The sequence below is a fragment of the Peromyscus eremicus genome, chromosome 18 (genome assembly GCF_949786415.1).
Source record: "Peromyscus eremicus chromosome 18, PerEre_H2_v1, whole genome shotgun sequence".
In the NCBI taxonomy this organism is placed as follows: domain Eukaryota; kingdom Metazoa; phylum Chordata; class Mammalia; order Rodentia; family Cricetidae; genus Peromyscus; species Peromyscus eremicus.
Genome location: NC_081434.1, coordinates 39847156 through 39867247, shown reverse-complemented (window position 1 = coordinate 39867247; position 20092 = coordinate 39847156). Strand labels below are relative to the sequence as shown.

Below are 20092 nucleotides of genomic sequence, written 5' to 3'. Positions count from 1 at the left end.
TTCTTTTGAAGGGTGTTGTGTCTTTTTTTTTTTTTAAATGTTCCCAGGTCTACAGTTTAGTTTTGCCAGGATTATTAGAACCCGTGTCTTTTCTTTTGCCACAGTTACAGGCTTATTTCTTTTTCGAGCAGGTTTTCAGCCACCAGAAACCCACCTGCTAGGGAAGCCTAAAATATTCTATTTTACTCCTTTTTATTTTTTTTTTCTTTGTAAAAGATTTCTGTGCTTTCCAGGACCATTCTACAGGTTTCTCAGACATGTGCAAAGTGTTTTCTTACATGAATGTGGATGTCTGCATGGAGATATCATTTTAAAAGGAAAATCCCAAACAGAAGGCTTAGAAATAAGAGCCCAGCGGGGAACGCAGGCCCACTAATGAAACGGACCCCATCCAGTAAAAAGCCCCAAATCCTACCCACGCTTTTCCTTGGCGGCATGTGTCTAGTCCATCACTTTATTTTCTAAACTCCCAGCCCTGAGTTGTTACCTTGTAAACAAGAACGAACTGGGATATTGCGTCTGTGAAGTGATAATTGGCTGTTACATTAACATGTGGCTCAGCCAGAGAATGGTTGGCCGATTCCCTTCCAACTCAGAAAGTCCACTTCTGAAAGGGACTGCAAATCTTCTTGGTTAGTCCCTCTAAATCAATTTGGGGTTTTTCTTTTTTCGAGTCATGACCTTTACAGGCCTCAAATTTATTTCAATGAATTTAAACAGATTTGAATAGAACAAGGGCTTGTTTAAAAAAAAAAAATCGAGCTTCCACCAGGTTTAGTCCCTCGATGCCCTTCAGCATGACACCTCTCTTTCTCTCCCTTTATTTAAGAAGTTATTTAATAATTCAGTACCAAATCCAATCAAGTTCAAAAACTTCATTATCCATAAATGTGCCCTTCTGGTTTCAATGAATATACTTCAGACACAAGCATCGTTTCTAACCACCAACTCCTCCTCTTTTTTTTTTTTTGAAAATGAGTGTGTACCAGACACACAGGACAGGAGCTCGGGACTGAAATCTCTCTTGATTAATCATTCCTCCTGGAAATCTGTGGTCTGACAGTGTTAGCCACTCATCTGGGTCTTGCAGAAGCACGTGCATGGCTCTCTTGCTCACCCGTTAGTCGCACGCTAGGCTTTGGAACCGGCTTGAAAGAAGGCACAGTATTTCCCCAAGTTTTTCAGACTTCACTTGGTTCTCTGCTGCTTCTGATTGGTTCTACCATATCGATAGAGTCAATTTTGTTGTCTAAAGTGTTTTTAAGTTACACTTACTTGGCCTTGTTTGTCTTTTGAAAGAAATTAAGAGTTAACTTGGGAGACAACAACTGATCATTAAGCTTTAAAGAAAAAAAAAGTGGGGGAATTTTCAGCAAAAACACTGAGAAGAGTCATCTTGACCTCACTGCAGAAGGTAGATAGGATATTTAAACTAGAAGTAGGATCAGGTCATAAGAGACGTGATCGGTGGTATAGGAAGTATGGAGAAGACAACCCTTACCCTTCCAAGGCTTTTTGATAATCTTCCAACCCACTACGGACCATATTATTAACAGTGGTAAAAACTCCAATGACCCCAACTCTTCAGATTCCACCTACCCAGAATCCTCCAGACTACACTTCTAGCTCCTCCAGTCTGCCCAGCATACATACCAGTCCCGTGGACCTATGTGTGCCCATTTTATTAACTTGACTATTCTAGCTTGACCTTTGGCCTTCTTAGAGACTCTTATAAACTCAAGATTATCCTCTGGTCATTAACACTCTGGATCCCCTCTGGTGAATACCTTGCTATATCTTGTCAAACAGTGCTCAAATCCTAACATTAATTTATAATCTTTTCAGGTCCATTGTCATGCAAACGTGTCCCACCTTTGACATAGTGACACAATGATGTCATCCACAAACCTCACGCTTGAGAACTGTGCATGCTTAAGTACTTCCATTTGAAGTAAGTTTACGGTTTGTGTTGATCACTGGCCAAGGGTTGGGCATGCCTTCTTCTCCATCATCTCCAGCTGTTTGCTGCCTCAACATCTCTTTCCTGCAAATGCTGCCACCTCTCCAGACTGCTTGTGGGTCTCTGAACGCACCATCATCTCCTTGTTGAATGCATAGCTCCTCTGCATAGCTTTATGTTCTCTTTTGTCTCCCATTCAGACCCAAGTTTGGACAGTGATTTTTTTTTTTTAGGAAGTCATGTAAGGTTGTTTATCTCTTCTTGTTTGTGACTCACCTGCTTAATTCACAGAAGCATGTATAGAAAGAGCTCCCAACTTTCGACAGTGATAGATATGAGCAAGATGAGCAATATGGCTATACAAAATATTATCCAAATACTAGACTGAAAATGATCTTCAGAGCCATTTTATTTTATTATTTCTTAATTCAAAAATTAAATTATTTTGAGAATTTCATATGTGAGTACTATGCGCACATCATTTCTGACACCTTCTACCCCTTTAATTTCTGTGTCATCCTCAGTTCCTCTCAAATTCATGACCTCTTTAATTATTCTCTCTCCTCTCTCTCTCTCTCTCTCTCTCTCTCTCTCTCTCTCACACACACACACACACACACACACACACACACACACACCCACACCCCCCCCACACCCCCACACACATACATACCACAAACACTCATGCATGTGTAAATACAATCTGCCGAGTCCATTTAGTGTTGCTCCTATGCACCTGTTTAGGGCTGACCTCTTGGGATTGGCTAGACTATTGGGGACTTGTCCCCCAAAAAGATTGGTTCTCCTCTCTCAGTAGTTAGTGTCTGTGTCTCTTCATCTAAAGGCAGCCTAGTGGACTTCCCACATCTGTATTGCCATGTCACTCCAGCCACTTTGAAATAATTGTTTCTAGCCCATTCTTAGCTGATATCATATACACAAGTGCCCACTACAGAAAACACATGTGTATGAGTTGTAGTTGGATGTTTCTTGGGTCCCACCATGCCCCCGCAGTCCCATAGCCCTCTTATAGAATTGTCACTCAGAAGTTTATATTAATTGTAACTGCTCAGCCATTAGCTCAGGCTTATTACTGACTAGCTCTTACACTTAAATTAACCCATAATTCTTATCTATGTTTAGCCACGTGGCTTGGTACCTTTTCCCAGTTCTGTCTTGTCATCTTGCTTCTTTTGTGTCTGGCTGGTAACTTCTGACTCAGCCTTCCTCTTCCCAGAATTCTCCTTGTTTGTGAGTGAGTCATCCCATTTCTGTTTCAATGTAGCTTCTTAGGATCAGTTGTTTGCTGGAGATCAGATTGTCCCGGTGTTTAGTGGTAGAGAAGGGTAGGCTGTGTGTACCTAAGAAGAAACAGAGTAAGCTTGCTGGGGCCTGGCTTTCATAGCTTGGCTTTGGACAGTAGGAGATGAAGGCTTAGGAACTGATGTCCCTAAACCTGTATTTTCCACAGTTATAAAGATTACTGTATTAAAGTAAAGATTAACACAGTAAAGATTACTGTATTAAAAAATAGCTACTGAGAAAAACTGTTTTCTCAGTCAGTCAAAGGAAGATATGGTTATATAGTTCTTAAGAATTAGATCTGGGTTGGCATTAATTAAAATGCAGTTTCTGTGTATTAATAGCTCTTGGCTATAAGACAGATAGAGGAACAAAGTTAACTTCAAAATATCTTTGTGAACAAAGCTGGATTAGTCCAGAATTACAGAGCTAATTGATGTTCTTTTTAAGAATTTTGTTCAATGTGTGAAATGCGGCTTCTGTCACTTGAATCTTACGCAATGACACGATTCATTCATCCACCCAACTGTTTAACTACTCACTTACCCAACCCTTTATCTAGTCACTTGTTATCTTCTTGCCCAATAACCTGTCAATCCCACAATTTCTTTATGCAGTATCTTTTTTTGCCTCCCAACAAAATGATTATTTATTTATTTATTTTTGTATTAGACTAAAAGTCACATAAATCCAGGCATATATGTCTTATAAATGTCAAAATATCCGAATCTAGGTAAAGTTACACATTACTTAAATATGAAATGTATTGTGGGAACAGAATCATTAGGATATTTTATGCTTGTGTGAACATTATGGAGTATTAAGGAAACTTAGATTGCACAGTATAATACACACCTATCCTGTACGCAATATGTCTTATGTAATTTCTATTCAGTACAAAGTTTTTTCCTCATTGAGAGGATTCTAAAGACACATGAGGTCATCTCTCTTCTCAAAGTGCTCAAAGCTTGCTTTATTTTGTTCTTTGTTCTTTTTTTTTAAAATTTTTATTTCCAGAAGAGGGCACCAGATCTTGTTATAGATGGTTGTGAGCCACGACGTGGTTGCTGGGAATTGAACTCAGGACCTCTGGAAGAGCAACTAGTGTTCTTAACCTCTGAGCCATCTCTCCATCCCTCTCTTTGTTCTTTTTTTAACAATAGATTTATTTATTTATTTTTATTTTATATGTATGGTGTTTTGTCTCTTTGTATGTCTATGCATCTGCATGCATACCTGCTGCCTGCAGAGGCCAGAAGAGGGAGGGTATCAGCTCTCCTGGAACTGGAATTATGGGAAGGTTGTGAGCTGCCATGTGGATGTTGGGCATTGAACCTGAGTTCTCTGGAAAATCAGTGCTTTTCACTGTTGAGCCATCTTTCCAGCTCCTTTTTGTTGTTGTTACTCTTGATTTTTGCTTTTGAAACAGGGACACACTGCACTGTGCAGGCTGGTCTAGATACTGTGATTCCCTTGTCTTGGCCTCCTGAGTGCTGGAGTTACAGGTGTAGACTAACATATCGGCTTCTCTGTGAATGTAAATATGTCTTGAATCATTATGATTAGGACCTAGATGCAGATGAAGCGAGATGATAGTTGAAGGGAAAAGTCAGAGTATGAGTGTCACACACTGGAAAAGCAAGGAGAGTAGAGGGGACAGACAGAAGGGCCTGGGGGGTTGGTAAGAGCATGTAGAGGGGAGAATGCTGGCCAAGGTTGAGAGGGTGGTTTGGATAAGGAGCAGACACCCTCATGCCTTGAGAGACGTTCAGAGACCCTTTGTGATTTCTGAGCAAGGCAAGCAATATGAGGTTCAACTTCTCTTTAGAAGGTCAATCCAGGTCTCTCTTGTAGATGGACACAGAGATCTTTACAAGCTAGTTATTCAGATTTGGGTCACTTCCAACACTCAGACTGTTTCCATAGCGAAGCTAGGGGGCTTTCCAGTGAAAACTACTCAGTCTTGTTCATATTTTAGGGATAGAAAAAAGAAGTTGCATTTGTAATGCTGTGGTTTTCAGTGCACATTCAATGTTGACTTTCTCCTAAGTGTTGCAGAGATTCATTTGTATGTTCAGATTGTTCTTAAGTTGGTACTTTGGTACAGGAACATGAAAAGACTCGGGTGGCAGAATGAGTGGGGGGGGGGATACAGATGTGCTCAAGCTTAAGAGTGGGGAAGGATAGGCCGCCTTTCTTAGGAAAAGAACTGGAACCTGAAATAAATCTGTTGTCTGTGTACATAGTGGTTGTAATATCTTTTATATACCGCATGCAAATATGTATTTAGCTCAGCAAGAGAGCTTGCTGTAAAACCCAGAGCTCAGGGTACAGCAGGTTAAAGCAGGGGTCAGGAGTTGAGTTCAATTCTTAAGGTCACCAACTTAAAATCAATTACAATAATGCAGAGTGGGGAACAAAGATCCCTTTCACAGAGCGGTAGAGTTGTTAGGTCAGGACTAAATACCCATCTTGGTGGGTACAAAGCAAACTCCAAGTTAACTGGTAGACATAATAGCAAACACAGCACGTAGATGAGTGAGTTCAGTCCTGTTGTGTGGGTGGGGTACAGTGGGAAGTGCATGCTTTCCTCAGTTTCAAAAGTGTCTTAGATCCACGAAAGCATCAATCCTGCACAGCTCCACTGAAAATGATTTTCAGTAGCAAAGCAGTCTGTCTGTCTGTCCCCACCTTCCAGGAAAAAAGATGTCTATTTCCTCATGTGTTAAGCTCCACCTATGTTACAGGCTACTCTTCCCTCCCCGATTCCCTGATGCACTAACCTTTTGTTTTATGTAAGATTCTGATATATTCTGAATGTTTTATTGGCTGAACAGGCCAACCAAAAATCTATTGTAGTCAGAAATGCTTTTTAACATCCACACTGCTTTTCTCTAAAGTCCTGTATTACTTTTTAGGCACGTACACGCCTCTTACTGAACACAAATTTTAATTATAACAAAACAGACATCCAACTGACATCCTAGCACACACTTGTATGCCTTACACACTCAGTTGTAAAAAGGCCAAGACACATTCTGAGAAAAAGACCAGGTTGCCCCAGCAATCACCTGTTAAGATGTGTGAATGCATCAGAGAAGAACCAGGAAGCCGCACCAGGCAGAGGGGATTTCTCTTCTTGGAAACGGGGAGAAAAGAATACAACTTGGCACTTTCTCAGCGTGGCAGCTGTGCCTGTCTCCACAAGAAAACGCCATCAAGCAATTTGCGAATTCTTGTTATATAATTACTCTTCACTTAAGGTGACTATTGTGTTCTGTCCCTCATTATGAATATCTTGTGGTCTGATTTTTGGCACATTTAATCCTGTTCAAAACCAAATTAAACTCCTAAAGCATATGTTACTGTAAAGCTTGAGTCACAAGCCTTCCGTGATATTTCGCAGAAGGTCATCTGGAAAATAAAAACCCAAAGTAAAGCTAAATCCTCTATATGCCCATAGCGTGTCAGCGGCTGGACTGACTTATGGCCCATCATTGTACAAGTGCCGTGTGACGATGAGTGTCGTTTTAAGGGACTATAATGATGACATCACCCATAGCCTCACCTCTTAGCAGATTTGGCTAGATGGAGGACTTCTTGCTCGCCTAGAAAGTCAGACAATATCATCTTTGGTTAACCCCACACTGTACAAGCTGTTTGCTCCTGGGTGTTGGTAGAAGTGGGAGTTATTTGTAAAATGGGCTCTCCGGTGGCTCTTTCTCATTTGGGGTACATTTGTGGAATAGGTGAGACTGTGTGAAGGTTTGGTTATGCCACAGTGTACTAATTTCAAAGATTTGACCAGAATCTGTTAAAAAAAGGACCTATTTTTTTCCAAACAGGAATACTTCATCTTAAAGTCTGAACAAATTATTTTCCCTTACACAGTCATTTTTTACCCATTCCCCTTTTGCTCTTCATGAAGTCTGTGTTATATCTATGAGTCTTAATGAGCTGTCTAATTCTTTCAGCAAAGTAGACTGTTCATCGCCATCTCTGACAGCAGCGTCATGGTGCTCCGGCCTCTACTAGGTACTAGCCGTGTTCTTCTCTTCTGGAGAGACTAAGTACTCACAGCTTTCTTCATGCTGCTGTGGAGTCAGGATTATGCAAGAATTATTTAATTCTCTTAAATTTTATAGACACCATTAATTGACCTTTGCTATTTCCCATTGGTATTTGTATATTTGGTTTTAATCTTTGGGCATGATTGCATTTTCCTCTTAATGTTCAAGTAATTTATTTCTAAAACATGATATTAATGATAATATTTACACATACTCATACCACTACGAGTTTTACTTACCATGTTTATCATCTGACACCTACTTCAAAGACTGTGATCCAATGTGTTAACATGTATAAAATGTTTGTTGAAGCTTGGGGATTTTATAAATGACTGCTTTTGTTAGTCTATCCTAAAGGTCATGGAGCTGGCAGAGGAGGAAGAGACAAATGTAGCATATTAGACTCTTGAGTTTAGTCTGTTTTCTCCACAAACAACATGTGTATCCTGTGTCAAGGAAAGCCAAGTCCACTCTAGTCCCAAACCTACACTCTGAGATGTGGTCTCATGTTGTCTGGGCTGGTTTTGAATTAACAATGTAGTGAAGGATGATCTTCATGAATTTCTGATTCTCTAGTCTCCACCTCCCAAGTGCTGGCTTCCACCTGTCGTATGCTGGGTCTAACATAATCTTCCTGCATGCTTAGGCTACATGCTAGGTAAGCCCTCTCTCTACCAACTGAGCTACGTCCTCATCCAAAGTTCTCTTTGGTGTTGGGGGGGATTTGTCTCTCTGAAAAGTTATTACAGTTTATCAGACAACCACATCCCTGTATTTGCATGACAGAACCATTATTTGTTCATTATTGTTTGGCTGAATTAGAATATACTTAGCATTCAAATGAGTAAAATTAAATCAAAACGGTCTTGGTGTTAAGTGTGTTTCTCACTTTGATTCTGAATGATAAGATTTTACTTCTGCTCACTCAAAGGTTAAAAATTTGGACTTAGTTAAAATGTTAGTCTGCAGAAAGAATCCTAGAACGTGTGCTTTATCTTGGAGGGTCAGATGGTGTTCTGTTGCCTTGGTAACAAGTCCAGATGTGACACACACCTGAGTGTAAGTATAGTCTGCTTAATTATGCTCAACAAACTCAGCACAGTAATTAATGTTTGTTGCATTGGCCTCCCAGTCAGTGAACAGCAGGGACTGTATCAGGTTTTTATGAATTGTATTTAGAGTAGAAGTGGGATACAGAATGGCAGCATTGTGTTCCTAAGTCTGTCTGTCTGTCTGTCTGTTTTTCTTTGTGTGTGTGTGTGTGTGTGTGTGTGTGTGTGTATGTATGTGTGTGTGGCATGTGTGTACTTGTCATAGCCTGTTTAGGCTGCTTTAGGCTGCTGTAATAAAATAACTGGACTGGGTAATGTATAAACAATAGAAATTCACTGCTCACAGTCCTGGATGCTTTGAAGGTCAAGGTCAAGGCACTCGGTGATTCAGTGTTCTCTGAATATGATACTTCATTGCTGTGTCCTGTGACAAAAGGGGCAACAATTTCCCATTTAGGATTTTTTATGGGGTCTTGAATCACATTTGTGAGGTGTTGTTTTTTCTCTTTACTCTTTGAGGGCTCCCAAATAATTAGACATGGAGACTTATTTCTTATAAATGCCTGGTCTTAGCTTGGCTTGTTTCTAGCCAGCTTTTCTTAACTTTAAATTATCCCATCTGCCTTTTGCCTCTGGGCTTTCCCCCTTTTTTTCTGTATATCTTACTTTCACTCTTACTCCACTCAGCTATGTGGCTGGTTGGCTGGCCCATGACGTCTTCTCCTCCTTGCTCTCTTACTCTTCTCCCTCCCAGATTTTTCCTTCTGTATCTTCTCTTGCCTGTCAGCCATGCCTATCCTTTCTCCTACCTCGCTATTGGCTGTTCAGCTCTTTATTAGACCATCAGGTGTTTTAGACAGGCACAGTAACACAGCTTCACAGAGTTAAACAAATGCAAGATAAGCAAAAGTAACACACCTTAAAATAATATTACCCAACAGTGATGTCAGTTCATCTTCTGAAGGCCCCAACTTTTGATACCAACACTTTTGTATTATGAATTTCAATGCACAAATTTAAGGACAGAAGCACTCAGCTTTTGGCAGTTACTGTCCATACCAATTTTTACTTTTGGTCACTAATTTTGTATTTTTTTTTTAACATTTAGTGGTATCATATGGAGCAAAGGGGACTGTTGTGGGAAGAATAAATTGCTATAGTTTAGCACAATAAAAAGGGTAGTAATGAAAGACTCCCTGATGGCAGTCTTCCCTCAGGAGAGACCCTTGCCCAAGGAACACACCGAAACCACGAATCAGATGCAAACAGCATGAGGCTTTATTCCGGAACACGGGTACCCGGGGCGACACAGTCTCTCAAGAAGCTCAAGGGACTGGCGCGCCCACGGGCTGGAGCAGAGGGTTTTTATAGGGTCGGGCACGGGTACAGAAGCAAGAAGCCTGGTTACAGGGTTTTGATTGGATGATGCAAATGAGGCCAGTTCTGATTGGATGATTCGAATCAGGCCAGGTTCAAACCCAGGTCAGCTCGTGGTTTCTCCCCGAGCTCGCCCACGCCTAGCTTCTGTCTAGGGTACAGGGTGTTTTCCCGACCTTTTTCTGACCTTTTAGTTCCTCGCTCTGGGGCCAGGTGGCTAACTGAGCTCCTCAGTACCTCTCAGGCTTTATTCAAAAGCAGCTGAGCTAAGCTATGTTAGGCGGGGAGGCTGGGGGTCTTTCATTAAGTCCTTTTGTTTATTACTTATCTTAAAGGTTTTGCACATTAAGAAGATTAAACAGGGACCTGAAGGAAGACTGGGTGGTTAAGAATGGGCACTACCCTTGCAGAGGATCCAAGTCTGTTTCTCAGCCCTCATGTTAAGCAGTTCACAACGGCCTAAAACTCCAGCTCCAGTGTGATTGATGTCTCTGCCCTCTGGGCACGTGGGCACACTCTCCCACAGACACAGACATACTCTCTCACACACACACACACACACACACACATACACACACACACATAGCAAAAATATTTTAGAAAGCATTAAACATACCCCTACTAGTATAATGTTATTAACAAAGACACAGATGGTTGTTTTACCTATGTGGCAAATGAGCTAACTGTGTAAAATGAAGATGGCAAATGAATCTGTAGATGTGCTGTGTGCTTCCATATGGATGGGAAAAGGGAAACAACTCAAATATGGTCTTTGTGGTCTTAAAGGTAGTTAAATTCCATTGTCAAAGTTATTGGACTGGGCTTGGGTGCTTTGGGTACAGAACTTGGTCTGAATCTTCCCCATTTAGTAGCTGAGTGTTCTTAGACCTGTCAATTCATCTAGTCATGTAGCCATCCACCAGTTTTCTTTCATGACTGGAGACCACAGTTCCTTTTCTATAGGGTGGTTGAGATGAGCTCAGTAACTCTTGACCCTGCTTATTCCTCCCTCTTATTTGGCCTTCAAGAGGATGGATGTACATAAATGCACAGTCTTCCATTCTGCACCTGCTTTTCTCATCAGGAAGGGCAGAGGCTCGTGGAATTCAACACTGGACAAGAAGTGTTCTCTAAGTTGTCTCCTGTTCCCACCATGTTCTTCTGGCTGGCACCAGGTCACAGTCTTAAGTGTCCCTCTTACAACTCTTTTCAAAGCACTGACTACAGAAAAGAAGGCACATCTTGTATCACTTCCCCGTCCACTCTGGAACTCGCTTGTGGCGATGAAAATCATGCCAGGCAGCCTGATGCTCTTTCGTGTGAAACTTGGAAAGATTTCCAAGCAGTGGTTCCTTGTTGACTTCAGCAGATGTTCAAGCCAAAGATGACTCAACCATCTGACCTACACTGGAAAAGTCAATTTCATAAAACCACACAAATCTTCAGAGATGAGGACACACTAATCTTCTTTTCACGTGAATAGGGTGCTTGAGCAAATTACTTGAATTATGAAATGGGCTTCAGAGCTACAGTCAAAATCTGAGACACTTGACTTCAGCATTGAATCATTTTAGTTCTCTTTTCAATGTTTGCTTATGAAGATTATGTCTTCAGAAATGGATGGCCCTAGGAAATGGCAAGTTTGAAGTTTTCGTGCGAGTCCTAATCACAGATTGAATACAATGAGGTGGCCAGGTGACCAGGAGGTCAAACATCAGCTGGGATGCTGAATTACATGATCTGGAAGATACCTTTTGGGCCCTAGACCCTTAGGCTCATTTTCATTGTATCACTTAACAATACCATTTTCTAAACATGAAATATCTTAGGAAGTAAGTGGCCAGGCCTGGGACTCCCTTGTAACTGGATATTTAAAATTTTAAGTAACATTCAGTTTAAGTAACTTATGTTTGGTTTCCATGAAACACATTTAGAACTCTGGTTATATTCCTAAGTGCTCAATATAAGGTGAAAATTATAAAATTTAGAGAAGAGGAACCATAAATATTTAAGATTTTTTTAAGTTAAAAGAGCTGATAAATGCATGGCCAGACCCCAAGATTACTTTCTGATAAAGAAAAAAAAAAACTCTTATTCATGCATACCTCTCTTTAAAAGCATCTATGGGAAGCTGAACATTGAAATTAATTCCTGAATATGAGATTCAGAGGCACACATCTGTCCATTTTGAGCACAATGAATGTTAAATAGATTTGTGTGTGTGTGTGTGTGTGTATGTGTGTGTGCATCATGGGTATGGATGTGATGTTCTCATTGAGCCTTGAAAGCCACAGTGAGCTTCTCTTGTGTCCCTTCTCCCCCTTGCAATGCTCTAAATCTAACTTCTGCCCATACTATTGTTCAGAAAAAGTGGCCATATTGTGCTGATTGCTATTAAATTAAAGCAGAAAGGGAGAGACACAAACGTGGAAACCCATCTTGCCAGCAGGGATACCACAATCTTTTATTTTGCATTTGGGGAGGGTCAGAAAGTCATGACAGGCATCTGACCCCTGATAACCTCTTTGATGCTTCTGTGTGCAGGGTTTTTTTTTTTTTGGGGGGGGTGAACTTAATTAAATACAATTGAATTTCCCTGCTAACATGACCAGTGAAAGGACGCCTTTGAGATGGCTGCGTGTTTGCTGGTGAGGAACAAACAAAGATGCTTCTTTTGTTCCTCAAAGAAAAGTTAGCATATGTTAGTTAAGGATTTGTGATTTCTTTTGACGAGCCTGGCTGGTTCCTGGAAATTCAATGATTCTTCTGAAATGGTAACCACATGATGAGACAGAATGCGTGATCCACAAAACCCCCAGTCTCCCAGCGTCCTGCTAAGGCTCTTTTTTTTTTTTTTGTAAGCTTGTTGTATCTAGCCACTGATCATCACTGACTTATAATGGACTTGCTGGTGTTTGGCTGCACATAACATATTTGTCTTGGATTTTTCTAGCAGCCAAAGGAAGGGATATTTGTATAGGCATGTTAGTGTTGTTTGATAGAAAACTACTTAAACAGATGTTAACAAGGAATATCCAGTTGTTGCTTCTGCTTAGTTGACCGTGGGTATCCAAAGTTGAATAAACATCCTGTCTCCTGCTAATGCTTTAATAATAATAAAAACGCAACAGTTATAAAAACATCATTTAAATCGAGTTTCTATTGTTTTTCTTGAGCTTCTGGAATCAGTGGCTGACAATTAACAATTGAGGAATGAATTTATAATTAAGACACACACAAAGAGTAAGTGATTTTGTTCAACTGGGAGCCTGTGTGTTTATCTAGAGGGAATAAGATTTACTTCTTAGACTCAGAATCTTTTAACCTAGATGGTTTTGTCTTCCTTGAAGAGAGGATTAGAACTGGGGACTGGCACTTTTGAATTTAAAGTTGACTATTGTATGTATTAAGCCTCCTTCCTCACCTCCACACCCCCTTTCTGTTTTTAAGCTTTCCTAGACCTCTGTAATTATTTAGAGAGATAAAGTCAACACTTGACCCCATTGCCCTGCCTGGCTTCCGTCTTATCTCTTGTTCTCCATTCACAGTGGGACTCCTAAAAGTAGTGTAGACTACACACAGCCCACGTTTCCACTTCCTCAGCATTCTGCAATTTTGTAGTTTTGATGCTCACCCTTGTACACATTCCACAGGTAAAGTCAGTGACAGTCGTTGGAAGGTTTTGCTCTACACAATGACATTTACTGACCAAACCAAGGATTGCCAGAGGGCCCTGTCTGCCAAGAGAGGGCGCCATGTTTTTCCGTTTTTTTGGAGTTCATGTGGAGCTCCACAAGGCTAACTGTAGCTTTGTTGATGCTTCCCTTGGCTCAGTTTCTGCCTGTCTTGTTTGACTGTGCTTTCCAAAGTTGAGGTCTTTCAAAGGTAAAGATACTTTGAAGAATAACTGAGAATAAAATTATGGTTATTTAAAAGGTCTGAAAATTTGTTGCTGACAGGGAGTTTGCCAAAGGCTGATAAAATATTAGATTGCCAGGTGACTGGAGTCAATTATTTTTCTGTGTATTCAAATACTCAAAGTACTAGTGGAAGAAAGGAAAAAAATAGAGTGGAATGTTTGTATAGAAATGCAATGCTGGTCTCTTCTCTTCTCACAGGCTGCCTCATGCTTCACCATCTAGATTTTCTGAAATACTTATGCAAGATGCCACGAGAAGAATACAGGTCTTGCTACTAGGCAGACTCTCCTTGGAATCCCAACTGCTCAGTAATGGGATTGCCTTGGGATATAGTGAAATTCTTTGGGTTTCAGGTTTCTCATCTCCGAAATAAATCTTGATAAAAATAGAAGGCAACCAATAGTGTCTTGGTTAAGGAAGCTGCTGTAGGGACAAGAGCTGTTATTATCACTATCAGCAGCTAACTCATGGTCAGAATGTTCTCCCATCAAGACTTCTCTGTCCCTCTTCTCTGACATCACCATTTTACTTCCTTTTTTGCCACTAAATCTATTTATGCCTCTACTTCTGAATTTGGCTGAAAGACATTTGGCTCTTGAAGGACATGCCCTTTAAGAAGTGGCCCCCGATACGTTTTCATGTTTCTGCTTTGTCTGATGGAGGCATATCTTGGGTACTCTCTTCATCCTGTCCGGGCCTTTGTTCTGCTGGGCTTCCTGGGGAGGACCATAGAGATTGTGCACCATTTTTGTTTTACTCCTTTGGGGCTGAACACACTGCAGTGGGAATCAATAATTACCCTGGTTGCAATAACCAGACAAGTGGACACACATGCGTTGGGCATAGCCATGACAACTGGAACGTCCGCTACATGGTGGCTAGACCATGTCTTCATTTTTCATTATTAATGGACATTGCTCAATTCCTGGTTCATTATACTTTTGAGGACTCTCATTGGAGAGGAATCTATTTTCAAGGTTTCAGTTATCTTTGGTCTTAATCTCTTTATTTTATTTATAATTTTTGAAATGAGTATTTTTTTTTTTTTTTTTTTGGTTTTTCGAGACAGGGTTTCTCTGTGTAGCTTTGCGCCTTTTCCTGGAACTCACTTGGTAGTCCAGGCTGGCCTCGAACTCACAGAGATCCGCCTGGCTCTGCCTCCCGAGTGCTGGGATTAAAGGCGTGCGCCACCACCGCCCAGCTGAAATGAGTATTGTTAAACAGCCCTGGCTGACCTCTTCGTGGCTACCTATGCAGAACAGATTATTCTTAGCAATCCTCCTGCCTCAGCCTCCAAAGTGTTGGGATTATAAGGCATGTTCTACCATTCCTAGTCTCTTATATCCTCTTTGAGACAATAAATACTGTAAGGCTCAGAGGTTCAGTGATATGTTATATGGGAACCATATCATCAGGAAGCTTGCTATAAAAGCCTGATCTTGAGCCCACACTAGACCTCCTCAGCCAGCTGGCACGTCTTACCCAGTGAGCCCCAGGTGACCTGACTGTACATTAAAAGGTAAGAATTGTCTGTAATAACAGCTGCTTCAATGGCAGATTCCCTGAATTTTCTGACACATGAATGTCTTTGACTGTGAAGACTCAGGAAAAGCTCCTGGGACAACTACAAAGGAATGGAGTGATGTATTAGTACACTGCTGGAGTGTGGTTTACGTCAGGAAGCAATTTGCTGACCAAGGAAACTTTAAATGAAACACCCCTATTTCAGTTAACTAAGTAGACAATCAGATCTATAAAAGGAGCTTCAATTAATGTTCATTAATGCGTTTTGAGATTAATATCTTGATCCTATGCCTAGAAACAAATGATTTTTCTCTTATAGTCAAACTACACCTTTTAGAAGAAACAGCACTCACTGTGGCAAACGTATCTTCCTATTTGGTGCAGTTCAGTGACCTAACCCGAGATTTCAAAAGCCATCTCCTGGTTTCCGCTTTCTGTTCCAATCCTAGGGGCAAAGCAAGTATTTGCTTTTAGCCTTGTTGACAGCCAAGCACTTCGCAAATGTTTCCACAAGGCCAGCTGCCCTTTGTGGAGCCTCCTGGGAACTTTCTTTTGGTTACTAACCCTCAAGTACATGCGAACCTTTACTTGTGAAGGTATTTGTCACATCCCATCTTTAAAGGAGGGCGATCCAGACATTGACTCAAGCTTGAAAATCTTTGTGTTTTTAGTCCACTCTCTGAGCTCCCCTGAAGATTTTCTCCTGCAGCCTAATCATCTTATTGCTGCCCTAGGAGGGAATGCACACACACACACACACACACACACACACACACACACACACTTACTTTCTCTCTCTCTTTCTCTTTCTCTCTCTCTCTCTCTCTCACACACACACACACACACACACACACTCTCACATACACATTTGCATACACAAACACACATTCACACACTCTCATACACATACTCACACAGTCACACACAACACACATTCACACACACACACATTCACATAACACATTCACATACAACCACACAAACTTTTATACACAGTCACACACACACACACACACACACACACACACACACACACACACATCTCTATTCTTCCTATTTCTCCACTAAATTTTAGAGGACTGGAAATTCCGAAAACAGTGATTTCCCATCTGAAAGCGCCATCACTGAAGCTTTGTATGTAGCTCTGCAGAGACACTTTGATGATAAATTTTGTGATAAATTTTGCCTGGGATTTTGTACTTGTATCCTTTGCTTTAACCGGTCCATCCATCTTTCCCTGGATTCTTTTCTTAAGGCCACCACAGTGCTCTATTTTGAAAGCTGTTGACTGTGTTTAATGACTGGAACTTAGAGCCACACACTATGTCGAATAAAGGCCACATTCAGGTGTCATCTGAAGATCAAAACTGTCAGTGGTAAAAACCCGTTACTTCAATAGAGTGGCCGTCTGAGCTTCCTGCCAGCAGGTTTGGTTTTCGCCGTTCACGCAGGGAATGAGTCATATATGTCTGTGCATGCATGTGAATGGAGCAAAACCTGTATCCCGCAGTGTGTGACACCTGGTTCCACAATATTGTGTCACAATGTTTTTTTTTTTTTTAAATCTAAATAAAATGGGTGGATCTATCCTTATTTTTGGTAACCTGATTTTTCTCTAAGATATGGGCTATGACTTCATTTCTTCTCATCAGACCCACGCCTTCTGCTCGTCACTTATGGTATATTTTTGCCTTCTCTTTCATCTTCAGAGAAACATGGGCTATTATTATTATTATTATTATTATTATTATTATTATTATTATTATTTATGAGTATTTTGCTTTATGCGGCGACTCTTGTGGCTTTCTAAATGCACTTGATTTAGCTTTCAATGTGTAATTACTGCCAAACAAGTTAATTGCTTTATAAGTGTCCAGAATTCCCTGGTTACATTTGCTTTCATTTACCAACCTTCATCACACATCAACTGCTCAACATAAACACAAATGATTGTTAATGAATGCCTAATGCCATATTCATTAGGAAATCAGGTTAATGACCGACAATGACTATCCCAGCGATTTTATTTTTTCAAGCCCCTCCCCCACTGGCTTGTTGATTACAATAGCCTCTTAGTTTGAAAATAAATTCTACCTGCATTTGAAGGTTCAAGGGGAGGCTTTCCCAGAGAGCTGATAGATAATCCTAATCTCTGTTGCTTCTTTACTCTGGTAAATACCTCCCAAGTCATGAGTTTGTAGATATCAGATACATTCAGTCATTTGTATATTAGTTATACCTCAACAAAATGTTCTACTTTTTCTTCTAAAGGAACAGAATGCACTGTTGGCTGCCATGGAGCCTTACTGTTTGGAAAGTACACATTGCAGGACTGCTGTGCACACGTGGGGATACTGTTTGCCCATCCCAGGCACACGAATGATGCTGCTCAGTTGTGCCGTGACACAAGCATAGCTTGAGCAGTGGTACCAAGAAATCTCTGTTGAAATCAATGTCAGAGCAGTGTGCAAAGGGTCCTGTCCACCTCGGGTAAAGGTTACCTAGTTGGGAAACCCCAGATGCATGAAAATGCATGGTTGGAGTGAATGCAGAGGTTTCACTGAAGAGGGGGCCTGAGATGCATGTTGGGCATGAGCCTGACTTCCCCTGGTGGTCCTTCTGTCCTGCACAGATGAGGTGGTTTCCAGGTTTTCCAAACAGACTTCTGAGGTTTGAAGGCTGCATATGCACCCTTCACCAGAGAGTTAAGTAGTCGGAGGAGTCCAGGCTGGTGACTGGCTCTTCACTATGCTGGGCGATCTGAAGTAACTTCTTCACCTAGCATGCAGATGGTGGTAGTTTAGGATTCCTTCCTGCTTCTCCCCTTGTTCTCTAGTCCTGTTTGTTGTATGTTTGTCATGTACAGAAATGACACCAGGGTTACCATGTAAAAGATGTGTTTGCTTGACTTCATCGGCTCACACCTGTGCCTGTATTTATGGTATATTTATAATCACTTTCAGGGCTCTTAGAAATCTTTTTACTCACTGGTATATTTTCTCTAAATTCCAGGAGTTTTATTCTTTTCCTGCCCCCTTAAACCTAACGTTTTACTTCCCATGTCCTTCAGTCTTGCTTAGGATTTTAGGAAGACCATTAATTCTTCTTGATTTTTGTTGAGTAGGAAGACGTCTGTTTCCCAAGTCCACACCATCTACCACCTTTGAGTCTGCATACACCTGTCTGTCTTTCTCCTCCACAACATTCAGCTTTTCCCTGCATGAGTCTTTGTAACTATCCCTGTTTTAAATCCTGGTCACCCAGGGCTGGAGAGATGCTCCACGGTTAAGAGAACTTGCTGATCTTACTGAGGACCCAGGTCCAGTTTCTAACAGCCACAGCAGACAGCTTACAATCAACCATGTCTCCAGCTCCAGGAAATCATACACCCTCTTCTGGCTGCCTTGGACACTGTCATACACATGGTAAACGTACATACACTAAGGTACATACACCTACATATAAAATTAAATCAACCAATAAAATGTTTAAATCCTTGCTGCCTTGGTGAAATGCAGAAGGGCTACTGTTTTTCAGTTGTATACCTGTATCCTGGCCTTGGGTATCTTGGGGTGTACTCTTCAAGGTACCAGGATTGAGTTTAGCAAGTGCTGGGTCAAGGGCTCTGAACACTGTGACTAACTAAATGAAAAACATCAAATTGAAAACAAGAAGTTAGAAAACCAATCTAGATATCATCTTATTAAAGTTTGACATTTTCTGGAAAATGTCAAGGTTCTCTCCCATCATGAAGTCCTCAGGTTACCTTCTCTGGCTGCCCCGAGCAATCATATTATATGCATTGCACATTTGTTTCAAGCAAGTTTTTCCCATGTTAACTCTGCATAACATATAGTTCCAAATTAATGACTTCCACCAAGTAGTGTTCATTTCTTACTTACTAATATTCTTGGGTATGTGGGTTAGCTTTGCATATATCAGTTGAGAATGGATCAAGATTGTGTGACATATATCAAAAGCGTATGGCAAAGGGTGTACCAGTTTAATTCTGTTTCATCTTAATTGAAGTTTAAAGAAACCTCAAGAGTCATTTTCTCCCTTTATAATACACCAGCATCAACATTTGAAATTCATTCATGAGGTTTCTTTAAACTTCCTACATGTGGCTTCATCTGGACTCTGAAAGGTGGCAACTGCATTTGGAATTTGTCACGGTTCCCATGGTAACTGGGCCAGTGTTCTGGGTATTATCAGGTACTCACCGTATGAACGGCCATTCTTTGAATAAGTGAGCTTCTGAGCTGCCTAAAACTCATCTCTCAGTAACGAAACGAGACTGAAGTGACACCAGATGCCTTGTTCCCTCTCTTCCAGAAGTCCCTCTGCTATCTTCCCATTGTGAGCAATGTGACCCTGTGGGAGAGAGGCGCATCTCAGACAAACGTGAGTAAACAGAATCCTGTTGCCTAGGACCACATCTGTACTGTCCTCTCTCGGTGTTCCGTACCTTGACACTCGGCGTCTATTCCTTCATACTTATTTTGGAAATTATAACTGTAAATTATTTGTGTTTTAAATTCCTAAATGAGGATGCTAAAAGATATTTCCTACAGAACCTTGAGTCTGTGTCTGAGAATCGTGTGAGCTCTTTCTTCTTTGAGCATATAGATATATGTGTATCAAGGAAAGACTTATCTGATTATCAAGACTAGAAACATGGACTAGATGCTTTTTTCAGTGCCTATATGTGTCACAATTTAGGGGGTCTAGCATGATGATTTTGTCTTACAGTAGTCAATACAAGGAATGAGTGGTTTGATACAGAAAAAGTTAAAACACTGGAAAATTTCAACACTCTGTGTGACCTCTTAGCAGGCTGCTTTTGCTCCTTGGTTGCTAATGGCTCACTCATGGAAGGCCAAAGTG

The 20092-nt window shown here is 40.9% G+C and overlaps 1 protein-coding gene and 1 long non-coding RNA gene across 6 annotated transcripts in view; one reads left to right on the top strand and one right to left on the bottom strand.

Annotated features, from left to right (window-relative positions):
- C18H12orf42 (chromosome 18 C12orf42 homolog) overlaps positions 1–20092 on the top strand; it is a 136640-nt gene that overhangs the window by 30099 nt on the left and 86449 nt on the right. Inside the window, exons 1-2 of one of the 3 annotated variants that reach the window (XM_059245375.1) lie at positions 19416–19454; positions 19541–19609. Coding sequence is in view for 1 of the 3 variants with exons in the window: in XM_059245373.1 (XP_059101356.1) it covers positions 19541–19609 (69 nt within the window). In the remaining 2 variants the exon portion in view is untranslated. Of the gene's footprint in view, positions 1–19415; positions 19610–20092 lie in introns of those variants that run through there. The other 2 variants (XM_059245373.1, XM_059245374.1) reach the window with 2 other exon arrangements.
- LOC131894998 (uncharacterized) lies at positions 958–8809 on the bottom strand. Of its 3 annotated transcripts, none has more exons than XR_009375072.1 (4): positions 8729–8809; positions 7572–7698; positions 3120–3321; positions 958–2236 (listed from the first exon to the last, which is right to left on the bottom strand). It is a non-coding gene; the product is annotated as an uncharacterized LOC131894998 (long non-coding RNA). The 3 variants fall into 3 exon arrangements; XR_009375074.1 differs by having other exon boundaries at positions 958–1289; XR_009375073.1 differs by lacking the exon at positions 7572–7698.